The sequence below is a fragment of the Streptopelia decaocto genome (genome assembly GCF_964273445.1).
Source record: "Streptopelia decaocto genome assembly, chromosome: 3".
In the NCBI taxonomy this organism is placed as follows: Eukaryota; Metazoa; Chordata; class Aves; order Columbiformes; family Columbidae; genus Streptopelia; species Streptopelia decaocto.
In genome coordinates, this window is record NC_138656.1 from 83,564,434 (window position 1) to 83,577,135 (window position 12,702).

The window sequence follows — 12,702 nt, forward strand, 5'->3', positions numbered from 1 at the left end:
TTTCCTGCAATACAGGTGACTTGAAGCTGCTCAGTCAAGTGACATAAGACATTACAAAAATTTCTGTAGTTCATCTGCATCACATTTTTGTATTAGTTGTTCTTATCAGCTGAAAGCAACTTCTCCCACTGCTACTTCAAACCTTTTTAATTCTGATGAGAACTTAATTGATAATCTTCTTCCTCAGTAAAATGTTACTTGCTATGTTAAGCTTGTCTATTCAGCAGAGTTAAACTGACATCCCAAAGGATGTTTCCATCTGATCTATGTTTCCTGTGAAAGAACAAGGCAACATCTACCTGATTCAGAGTCCGATAACCAACAGTGTCCTTATACTAGTACTGCTGCCATGTCCATGCGTGAAGAAGGAGGGGAGCCAAGACTGTATGTTCTCCTGAATGCGTTACCAACCCTGAGCAGAACTCGGAGCTCCTGCCATCACACTGACGTGGTTCTTGAAGTCTGGCTGGGTAACCAAAAGCAGCGTTCAATTGCCATGCCAGTTTTACCTAGAACACTATGCAAGTTCCAGGTCTGTAGAACTGGGATATTTAAGTTTTACCATCTTCACCATTATGGATTTGTCATCAAAAGTTACTTTTATCCAGGCTATTCTCTTCATAAGAGCGACCCTCCAATGATTAACGTTCAGACTGTCTTGTGATTCTGAACATTTAATCCCTCCTTGTCCTCATCCTTGTGTTCATTTTGTTATAAAACACATTATCACAAGCTCCTGAGATGAGCAGGAATCACAAGACTGCAGAACTCCTTACACGTAATTTGATTTAATGCCTGATCACTAAATGTACATTATTGATTCATCAAAACAGTATTCAGTGTATCAGATATATAAATATCAAACAGGATTTATCTATTCACCAGAATCAATTCCCTCCATAATTTTGAATAACAAAAGACAAAAGGAGTCCTACCAAATTCTGTTCTTTATGATATACATGAGACTGAGAAAGCAACATTATATTCACTATCAGCTGAAATGAAAACTCTTAAGATAGCTACTATATTCAACTCAAAAGACCTAAAAGAATTTATTTGCTTAAAGAAATCAAAGAATTTTACTCCATGGAGTTCAGTTTCTCAAAGCAATAATTGCATCTGTCCAGCAGCTTGGAAAGAATGAACACCAGGAGCCAGTATCTGAAGCCACATGGAGCTTTGGCAGAAGTTGCCCATATTACATGAGGTCTCATAAGGACAAAGAATTGTGTCACTAGCTCAGAATAATTTAAAAAAAAAATCAGGCGAGAACTACATTAGTTAGCATAGGATTTTCCCAGTTCTCTGACAAAATATTAATTTCCCTTAGCTTCATATATGGAATAATTAAGCCAGAAATATTACATATCAAAAAACTGTACAACAGTCACAAAAGAGAAGATGGAGAAGAAATTTCATCAAACTATTCTCAACAAAAACTACAGGCAAGTTTAGTCCAATTTCCTATTAGAACAGAACCCTTTTCTGAGAATGATTTTATAAAGCCCCATTGACTTTTTGATGTTACATATGCTTTCTTTCTGAACGTCTTTGTTCTGCCAAGTACCAGGTATTATTAGATTAACTCCTCCCAAATGAAACAGTGCAGTTCATCCTTAGAGATGAATGATCCCAGAAATAACACCATGGAATTGTCTTTAATGCATATTTGGAAAGACAAATAGAAAAAAATTACTCCACACCTCAAAATACCCCCACCTGCACGCTTTCTTAAAACACTGAGACATTAAGGCCCCATCATATGCAAAAGCACAGACCTAATAAAATGGGGAATACTATTTCAAGAGATACTTTCGAGTCATATTGTTTACCTGTAATTTAAGCTTAAGTTTGCAAGTAGTTGTACATCATTTTAGAGAAGCTGATGACGTAAGAATGTTACGCTAGTTTCCCTCGTAAAACTAAAGAATTATATACACTGCACTGTAAATGCTCAAGGATTTGTATGGAGGCCTTTAAAAAAACACTAACAAAAACCTTTTGATATATATCCATATAAATCCATGCCTGGAGCACCATTTCTTGAAGATGGCTCCATACAAGAATTTGAAATAGTTTATCTGGCTTGTGTATTAGTTCAGGTAATGCAACACAATGAAGAAACAATATGTTGATGTCTTCTAACAGTTCCTGTTTGACTCCTAATTTATGTAGATCTTATCACCTTCAATATATAGTATGTCTGTATAAAGCTTAAAGTAAAGAAATACTATGACATTCAAAGAGTGGAATAATAGAAAAGGCCAGGTAAAATTCACTGATTCTTAGTCAGAATGGAAGCAAAGATTCTCCAGAAGAGCCCTTTTTTTTTCTGCTTTCCCTCAAGATCTGTGGTTTATGAGGTATTCTCTAATAAGATAATAATAATAAGAGACATAGGAAAAAAACAGAACTTTCAAATAGACATAGAACTTCCTTATCAATAAACTGAAAGACAATGTGTATGTTTTGATGAGATGCCTTACTGAACATTAATATTAACAAAAAATATATATTCTTTGTACAGTCCTGCACAATATGGACACAGTCAATACTTTACGTTTTTTAAACAGTGAGTCTTCAATAATCATAGTTTTAGAAAGCAACCTAGATATTATTAATATACATTATTCAAAAATGGGTTAAAAAGTTTGGATTTAGGGGAAAAGGTAGAGGCAGGAATATATGTGCCAGTAGAGAAAGTACCTAATCTGTTTAGTTATGCCAGCATAGATGTGCAGCTACTGCTTAAAGCCAATTAGTATGGGTAAACTGATGTCTAAAGTAAGGTCTTCAGATTGTTTTTTAAATGGCTGAAGGACAGGGTAAAGCAGTATGCCTCTAAGTTTTTGAATGGGCAATAAGAATCAACAATATTATGGAGGAAAAATAACTGTAACCACACTTCATACCCCATTAGTATTAACTTTTGGTTAAAAGTATTTCTTAAAAAAAAGGTAGTTTGCTGATAGGAGGGGTTTTCTGAATAACATCAGTAAAAGCACTAAGTAACTTTAACTCAGCAAAAATTTTGCGTCAGGGTAACTATGAAACTAAGTATCTGTTTGTCGAAATTATGTATCTATTTATCAAACAGAAAGCTCTTTATCACAAATTAAGTGGAATGCTTGATTTTAGTATCATATGCAGTACCTTACATAGAAAAGTGAGCTTTTGTAAAGATTCTGAAGTTTTGTTAATGTTGGTCCCTTCATCTACATGTTGTCATCTTCTAAACTACCTTAATTTATTATGCTCCCAAGAACTATCACTCTTCACTGGACTATTCATACTTGGAAGGATAAATAATATGCTCTGCAAGAAAAACACTTAAATCCTAAATCTTACATAAATCTTAACGAATTCTTACTAGATTGTTACCTTCCCTGCAAGCAAGTACTTCAAAACCACATAGATTCCCAGGACATAGTAACGAAGCAAAAAGGAAATGGGGTGGGGGGGGGGAGAAAAAAAAAATATTAAGAACTGCAAAAACTGTTCGCAAAAGCGGAAACTGGAGAAAGACTGAAAATAGCCTTGAAAAATCTAAGAGGTGCTTTGAACAGGAAAGGAGTATGCTACTTGCCATGTCTACATGGGATAGGATAAACCACAGTAGTCTTAAATTGCAACAAGAGATTAGAGATCAAGTTAGACTGTAAGGGGGAAAAATGTTTGAAGGCAAAGACAACTGAACTAAAATGTATTATTCCAGGGAGTTCTCCTGGCATCTTTCTCATTGAAAATTTTTGTGAACAGGTTAAAAAAGCATTTGTAGCTATGGCTTACCCACAATTAATCCTGCTTTGGAAGCACGGTCTAGCTAACTGAGATCTCTTCCAGATACATGTTCCATACAGGGAAAACACTGCCAAACCCAGCTGGTTCAAAAGGGAAGTTTTCAAAACTAAAAGTTCTTCTGACTGTTGTTTCCTAACTGTCTACCTATAGAGTTTTTAATACAGAAAAAAACAATTTATTCAAAAAGAAAAAAATATAAATGATTCCTTTTTTATTATACACTGATGGCATTTTACAAAAATGAAAAGACTCAATTTATATTACAACAGATCTTTAACTCAAAACTGTCACCAAAATGAGTTTAGGGTTCCACTCATCTGCCCAACAATAATATTAAGAGACTGTTATTAAAGATTTAGCTTTTTTAATACGCAGATTATAAAGAAAACACAGATCTAAAACTAACTGTACCAGTTCTGGTTCTCCTAGTAACTGGGAAACAATTAAAATGAACTACAGAAAGCTACATTTTATAAGGCATGAGCTAAACACACGCTGAACTAAACTTGCTGCCTGAACATATTAGCTATTTTCCCCTCCCCCCCAGCCCAATCCACGTGTACCACATTTTGGCACTTTTTATGCTCAAACATACTTGACTAAAATTATCATGATCACACACACACACACAAAGAAGACAGTATGGCAGAAAGCTTCGACATTAGTACAATTAGAAAAGCATATCAATGAGACTGATTTTCAGAGAGATATGCAGGTAAATTAACTATTTCAGTCACATCCACTTACTTTGATACAGGAAAATTCGTATTAATAAAAACTTATCGTACAGAGCTCATAAGTTCTAATGAAGACCATCTCTAATGTGGCATGATGCTGATGCTTGATGCCATCACTGAGGACAAGGATTACAGCAATTATGCTTATTGGTTAGACTTGCCATAAACAGTGAGGGTGCTTTTTTCTAAACATACACACATTATATCCACATATGCACACATACCATATTATGTGAAATCAAGACGATTTCTCTGACTCTCCATAGTTTAACTGAAAAAATCAGGGGGTGTCATTCCACTCCCATCCTCCCAGGTCACTAAGATAATGTTTGGCATAGCAGGTCTTACAGTGATGCAGGAGCACAAAAATGCCCCAAGCATCTCAAAGTTTCCATGAGATGACCCAGTGATCACAGTAGTTTTTATTCACGCGCTTAGGAATCTATGTGGTGTATAATAGTTCAGCAGATTTCTTGTGAATTCTGGCAGCTGTACACCTCTCCCTGAACAGGATATCATCTAGAGATCACAGGCACAAAGGCGAAATGGAAAAGTATTAGAAGATACAATGGAAATCTTACACTTACAGTAACATATATAGAAAAAATAGCAACTATGAGACCAGGAAGAAACATGGTATGGGAGAGGCAAATGTGCAAAGACAGAAACATCAAAACAGAAGCTTTTAAGGGTTAGTTCAGTGTCGAAATCACTCACTGGACTCAAAAGAAAACACTTTAAATTTAAAGAAGTAGAAGTCATAGAATTTGTGCATACTTAAGAGAGAGACCTGGTTTACACAGGAAATCATTAAACTGAAAGCTCAAAAATCAGCAACCTTACCAACTTTCACATTCCAGCAGTTTGTGACTGTATTGCATAAAGATCACTGTTAGCTGTTGATCCAAACAGAATCAAGGGTGGATGTCTACCTATGCCCTCAGTGAAGAGTTTGATGAACACTGATTGGAGTAAGAGACCAAGTGTGATATTAAGAAAAAGAGGAAACGTCTTCTTCTTATATTAAAAGGGCGACTGATGTTTTGCTGATGGTATTTTTCACTGTCAGTGAATACCCATCTTATGGTCACATCAGGAGGACGGTTATCACAACTGCATGTGCTTGATGAAATAGTTGAGGTCTTCATATACAGGATGGCTCTTGGCAAGGGATCATACTCTAACTCCTATGGGAAAAAAATGAAGCAGTCTACTGAAACACTTCTTTGTACTGAATTAACACGTACCAAGTTTGGATAAATCCCAAAGTTGTAGCTAAAAGGTTTAAGGGGGGCTTTATTACAAATTCTATGGACAGAATTGAAGACTGAAGAGGTAGCTGAGAATACAGAGACAAATGGAGGAAGATGGCAACAGTGAAGTGGGTGACGGCACCAGAAAGTTATGAAGTTTGTGAGATGTAAAAACTGAAAGCCAATTGTAGCAAGGTATAAAAAAAGAAAAAAAGACTAACCTCCAACAGAAACAAATAATTAGTGAAAGCTTTATAACTTTATTGTATATTGATTACAGGTATTTAACTTTAAAAAAGCTTTTTAGGTAGAGCTACGTTTGTTTGCTTTTAGAAGGGACATCTTATATTTGGATTAGTACAGTATACATTCCCAAACATTACCAAAATCTAGTCTTAGCATATCAGCACATAGAGAGAAAGAAAAAAAAAAAAAAGGGCAGGAGGGTAGGACCTTGAGGTATTAAGGCAGGTTCAGTACCCACATGCTCAGATTCAGAAAAGAGATAAAAAGTCAAACAACAATGGAGGGAAGACTAATAAGCTCAAAGACGAAATATGTCAATGACACAAAAACAGGCAGGGTAAGTAAACGTATCACAAAGATTTCACAACTAACTAGCTACAAAAGAAAATTTGTTACTAGCCTGCAATTTGGTGTATAAGAAAATAAAGGTTACATTGGGTAATGATCAAGTGGAAGGGAACACAGCCCACAGTGAAGACGTTCACCTAGTGCTCAGGGTAAAAAAAACCAAACAAAACCTAAACATTTTGGTCTTCTCTAACTGAATACAATCAACAGATTGCCTTTAAGAGTTAAATTTGAAAATAATCTGATGAGCCACCACCTGGTGACAAGAACAGCAATCTTTCTTTGGACCATTCTGAATTCTTGCAAAATTCACACTTTCAATTTTTAGTCACTACAGCTGAAGATACTTGTTTTGTCTACCCCAGTCTGTACACATATTGTTTGTGACAACGTAACTGTTTGTCACTGATTTTCTAATTACCAGATTGCAACAGAAGAGCATGAATCACAATTAAAAAGTCATTTATATATGTATGGATGTGAACTTCACTTGATAACAAATAAAAATACTGCTCTCTGTTCCATGTTGGCAATAGTGAACAGAACTACATTCATATATATATGGTACAGGATTAAGGTTCAGTCTATAAACCCCTTAAATTGTAAGAATAATTGCATTATTTCACATTGCAATCAGCAGCCAAACACAAAAATATTTATAGCTAATGAAATGTTGCATATAAAATACATAAAAATAAACTTTATTCTTACAACAGAAAAAAAACAGTTCTATAATATTATCTTCTGTCAAGGTACAAAGGGTCTTGTTTTTCTGTGTTTGTAACAGTTGTAGTACACTGTTGGGTTATAAACAAATAGTTCAAATAGAGATTTTTCAAAACTAGATAAGGGATTTGGCCATACAACTCCCACTTCATTTAATGAAAGCAGAATACTTAAATACCTTATTTGCCTTTGAACCTATGGATCTTTCAATGTCTTATTGCACATTCACTAGCTTCCTTCAGTATGAAAATACACTACCCACTTCATTTAAAAAAAAAATAAAAAGTTTACTTATGGCAACAAGCTATGTGGTTGCTGGGCTCTAGAGTCACTATCTGGCAAAATAAAATAAGGACACAGGACTTTCCAAGTTCTGGGTAGTTATTTCATGCTTAGAAACTAAGCATGAAAAAAAGTGTGTGAAATCATACTGAGATAACCACTAAAATATTTCTTCAGTACTGCACTTTCAGACTTAAGATATAAATAAGACTCTAAGTTTTGTATATATGACCAGTCAAATTATTCTTTCATACATATATATTCAAAGACTTTAATCTAGAAATCACAGCAGATGCCTTTAAACTGTTACTTAAAAGAGGTTTCTGAAATGGCTTTTACTATTACATAAATTTTCTATAACCTCTGTCATGCAGTGCAAGCTAAGCCTATTATTTGAATCATGGATACTATTTTGTGTTAGACCAAATGAAGGATTAAAACTGTAGAAGAGGCTGAATAAGTATTTTGACACCACCGGCACAGGTGAACAGATTGAAAAAAATGTCTGTTGAACCAATATAAATATATCTGGCCAACAACAACACTATTTAATACATTAAGCACCTGTTTAGACCCCGGGTTAAAATTTGAAAAGCAAGATCTTTCAATATTGAATGGCGTATCTCAACTCTTAGTGTTACACTTCAGTCTTCATCCTGCAAAAACAAATACAGCTTTCCTTTAACTCTTAGTATAGAAGGGACAGCGACTTACTTCAAAACAGCATAGATTTTTATCTAAGTCACTTTCTACACAACTGTTTTGTCCAGTGAGACTTGTTTTTAAAAAGTGTATGTTTAAGAAAATTAGTAAACTTAGGCCTTACAATGGACCTTTGCAACAGCCATTAAAATAAGAAGATTAATTTTTTTTAAACTTTAAATCAATCAACTACTGAAGCGACTCACTAAGCACACACAACCACAATTTCAGTGATAAATCTCCTTCAGACACCAGTATCTACTCTGTATACGTCAAGCATGGTGTCTTCAGTCACACCTACCCAACTACTTCAGTTCAATGAACAGCTCATTCACAAGCTGGAAGTCGAGCTGGAGCCAGGAAAGACAGACTTCCACCTCCCAGAGTATGAATTTAAGAAAGCAGGCACAAAGATTAAACAGACTGAAAACAGAGCAATCTGAACCAACACAAACCAATCTTGTATCTGTGCATCTATATGGACATTCTACCCAAATACAATATGATAAATTTTGACTGAAGAACAAGAACCCGAAATATGATTCCTGTACATATGAAGTAAAATACTAGAAAGGCATACATTTAAAATATTTAGTAGTGAATCCCCCCAGCAGCAAAATAGAGCCCAGTTTAATCCAGAGGTGACAGACATGTAAATTAGCAGTGCTACAATGGCTACCACCAAGAATCAAGTCTTTAAGAAAACAGATATAAAATCACAAATAAAACACAAATCAAACCGACGACGTGAATTCACTCATGTCCGTTCCACCTTTTAAAAATTTGCCTACATTCTGTGAATGGGTGACAGTAATGTGTAAACAAACATGATCACTTTTATCAAATAGGCTATTAAACTGATAGCAAAGCTACAGAAGCAGTGGTTTCTGTGAATTTCTGTGACCTAAAATATTTATGAACTTGTTTCATACATCGTGTCATACCTAATGCTAACTAAGCAAGGGCAACTAAGAGAAATCAGGGCAACGTATAGACACATACGTGACTAAAATGAAGTGGTTTGTTTTAGCTGTAGAGCTAGCACCACAAAGTTTGTTTAGAAAGGGATACTCTGCAGGGTCACTCGTTCAGAAGAAACACCTGCAAACAGCCCTGCTTCAGGACCGGCCCAAGCCCTCGGGAAGCAGGGACAACACTCACAGCCACAATAACCACACACAATGATGCTTCAAACAGCGCCGGCTCGGGAGCCCTCTCCTGAGCTGGGATTGCGCTCCCTTGACAGGGCGAGAAAACAAGAATGCGGCATCGCAGCCCTAGGGATCTGCCAGCATCGCCGGCGACTTAGTTTAGTCCATCACCACTTCACCGCCTTTTCTCTCCCGGGAGGGAAAAACCTCCGCTATCCCTCCAGGGTACGAGATAGGGAAGGGAGAGGGAAAGTGGGGGAGGAGGGGGGTTGCTCGGGCATAGAGCAGGAGCCCCGAGCAGAGGAGACCTGGGACCGACTTCCAGCTCCTTCCCGGCCCCTCGGCGGAGAAGCGCTGCCCCATCTCCCGACCTGCCGCCTGCCTCCCTTCGCCTCCATGGGAGGGGGGTGCCGGAGGGAAAGGGACGGGAGCAGGGGGGCCCTCAGTCCGCCACCGCCAGGAACAAAGGGCCCTTCGATAAGCCGAGCCGCAGAGCACAACAAAGGGGCCTAGAGACCGCGAGAACCGGGGCGGCCGCCGGGGAGGGGGGGGAGAAAAAAACCGGGGGATTACAGGCCCGGCCGGAGCGGCTCCCGGCGCAGGGGGCACGGGCGGTCTCATCCCAGCCCACAAAGAGCGGCGGCGTCAATCACCCCGCGGCGCCCGGTCCGGCCCGGAGCGCTAACTGCCCGCGCGTCCTGCCCCCGCCGGGCCAACCGCCGCACCGGGCCGTTGGCTGCGGCTCCCTCCCCGGCGCCCCGGCGGGGGCGGCGCTGCTCCCGCCCGGCCCCCCGCTCCCTCTCAGCCGGGCAGACGCGCACACACACCCCGCGGGGGAGGGGAGAGCGCGGGCGGGGGCAGGGAAGGAAGGGAAGAGGCGGCCTGACCTGGCAGAGCTGCTTGCAGTACTCGGTAGCCGCTTGCACTGCCGGCTCGGAGCTCTCCCGCAGCCCCGTCTCTAGCTCCACTAGCCGCTCCCGCAGGCGCCGCAGCTCCAGGAGGTCGCCACCTAGGCTACCGCTCTCCTGCTCGGCCTCCTCGTCCGCCATCTTCGCACCCCGCTCCGTCGCGTACGCAGCCCCCCCCTTCGCTGCCTCGGCCTCTCGGCCCCCCCCGCGCGTTCCGTTGCCAGGTCACGTGATTACACAATGCCACGTTCCGGGGAGGGGTCACGTGCCGGAGTAGAGGCGGGGGGGGGGGGGGAGGGGGGGTCGCGCGCGCGCGCGCGCGCTCTCCGTCCCCCGCGGCGCAGCACTGGGCCGGGGAGGGGCGAGCGCGAGAAGGGGGCGCGCCCCCGCGCGTCACGTGACGGCGACGCCACGCGCCTGGCGGCCTCACGGCCACGTGACGGCGCTCCCCGCCCTCCAGCCGACGGGTTTTGGCGGCAAACGGCAGCAAATGGCGGCAGCTTCTGCTCGACGGGCCTGCTGCGGAAAGGCCTCGCTGGGGCGGCCCTTGCCGCTGTTTCTCGAGTTCTGAAGGCGCTGGCAGCGTTTGCGTGGCCCGATTGTACCAGAGCTACAGCCTCCTACCAGCCCTCGCTTCATGGAGAGAGGCTGCGGCTCTCCCCAGGGACCTCAACAGGCTACGTGTTCCCTGCTCTCACCCAAGAGCGCTGCATGGCACCTGCTGCTGCTGCGTCAGCCATGGTCAACACTGCTGGAGTTTCATTGGATGTTGTTCTCTGTTCTTTTTTGCTCTGTGGGAAGCAACAGGGTGTATTAGCTCAAGGATATCACTGTGTTGTCTTCTTCATATCTATATAATCTAATCTTTATTATCACTCGAAGTGAGAAGTATGGCTTTGCTCTTCTTCAAGTGAAGCAATTGAGATCTGGAGGTTGTGGGAGGCTTTGCTCCCCACACATTCCTGGTGCTGGGCCTGATTCCCTCTCACACACTGGTGGTGTCTTCAGCACAGTGTAAAGCTCCAGTGATGGGTGTTGACATCTCCTGCCTCTGCCTGAGAAGCTGTGGAGACTCTTTCACCTGTCACAAATATTGGAAATCCTGGAGAATGGCCCAAGGCACTGAGTATGACGAAGAGAAAAATATGGGCTTGGTGGGCACTGAATTGGCATGGATACATGGTTTGCAGAGTTTTTTAGGCTGTATAGGTTGACAGGCTGACGGCTTCGCTCTCCATTGCCAGCGTTCATTGAGGAAATGCGTTACTGTAGTGAGAGCACTGTCTGCTGGGACTGGATGATTTCTCTTAGCCAGCAGTGAGAGAAGGTGCATTGTGTTAAGCCAGGCATTTCACAACATCTGGAAAACAATGAACCCTCTGGTATTTGGCACTAACTGTAGTCAGGTGTAACATTTTTTTGGCTGGAGAAACTGTAGGTGCAGGGTCCTCAGTATGTCATTCAGTCTTGCTCGGACACAGGTTTAACATGACATCCTGCACATGCAAGCTTACCTTGTATGACCATTGGACCGATTTGATGATTTTATTCTCCTTTCTTTGTCACAAAGGAAAATGGGTGCTACCTGTTTCTTGTATACTGTCAAAAGCTGATGCATGTGATGGAATGAACGCTAAATCGGAGCTGGAAAGAGAAGAGGTTCTTCAGAGATTGCAGAAACATTAGTCTGCAAGTGTAGACTTTCACAGTGACAATATTGCATATGCCACATTTTGGAGACAGACCTGGGGGTCTAGTCCAAAAATGACCCCATTTTGGGTCATAGCAGTAAACCCAAAGTAATATGTGTCTGGCTTCCCATACATGTAACCAAGTGAATATATTGTTTGCCATTGTAAGCCTGAAGCATTGTAAGTTTTCGATATTTGCTGTACATTAAACCCATTCTGTTCCAAGCAGAAGATGAGCAACCTTTCAGCTTTCCCATTTAAGGCTTAACGTATTACCAGAGAAATCTAGCTAGTTCGCATGTATTCCTCACCACCAAACTGCCCATAACAGCAGTACTAATGAGTGATGCAAATACTAGAAACAACTGCACAAAGACCTATTTATTATTTCTCAATCACTTAATTTATCTGCAAGAGGTAAAATAGCTTCTCCTCTGGGTAATTCTTTCAGTCCTGCATTGCGCTATTTGTAATTATTTTCACTTAAGGGTAAACCACAATAGCCAAATTTGTATTCATAGTCTGTCCTTGTTGTAGCTTGCTGTCTTGTTCCCTCCTTGCCCAGAGGGTTTTCTGAAATGAACGCAGGCCAGGAAGGAAGTAGAAACGTGGAGCATGAGTTTCTTGCTCATGCAAAAAGTTAGGACTTGAGGATGATAGAGTAAGAGTTGTTTGTTTTATTCTCATCAGGATCAAGTGGAAAGGAGCCTGTCCTTCAGCTGTCCTGCCCCGAAGAGGACTTGCACTTAGGCCTCCAGGGGCCTTGTGCAAAGGAGGATTCCTGTCTTTAATCATAGTTCACAGGCAGCTAATTGCCAGGCTTGCACCTAAGAGACCAAGGAAAGCATTAGCCAGTA

At 41.0% G+C, this 12,702-nt stretch overlaps 1 protein-coding gene across 1 annotated transcript in view; it reads right to left on the minus strand.

The window, feature by feature from the left end:
• The window catches only part of ZNF292 (zinc finger protein 292), a 45,329-nt gene extending 35,012 nt beyond the window's left edge, over positions 1-10,317 (minus strand). Inside the window, exon 1 of the mRNA XM_082050030.1 lies at positions 10,134-10,317. Coding sequence (XP_081906156.1) covers positions 10,134-10,295 — 162 coding nt within the window. The 5' untranslated portion in view covers positions 10,296-10,317. The remainder of the gene's footprint in view (positions 1-10,133) is intronic.
• Positions 10,318-12,702: the final 2,385 nt, after the last annotated feature.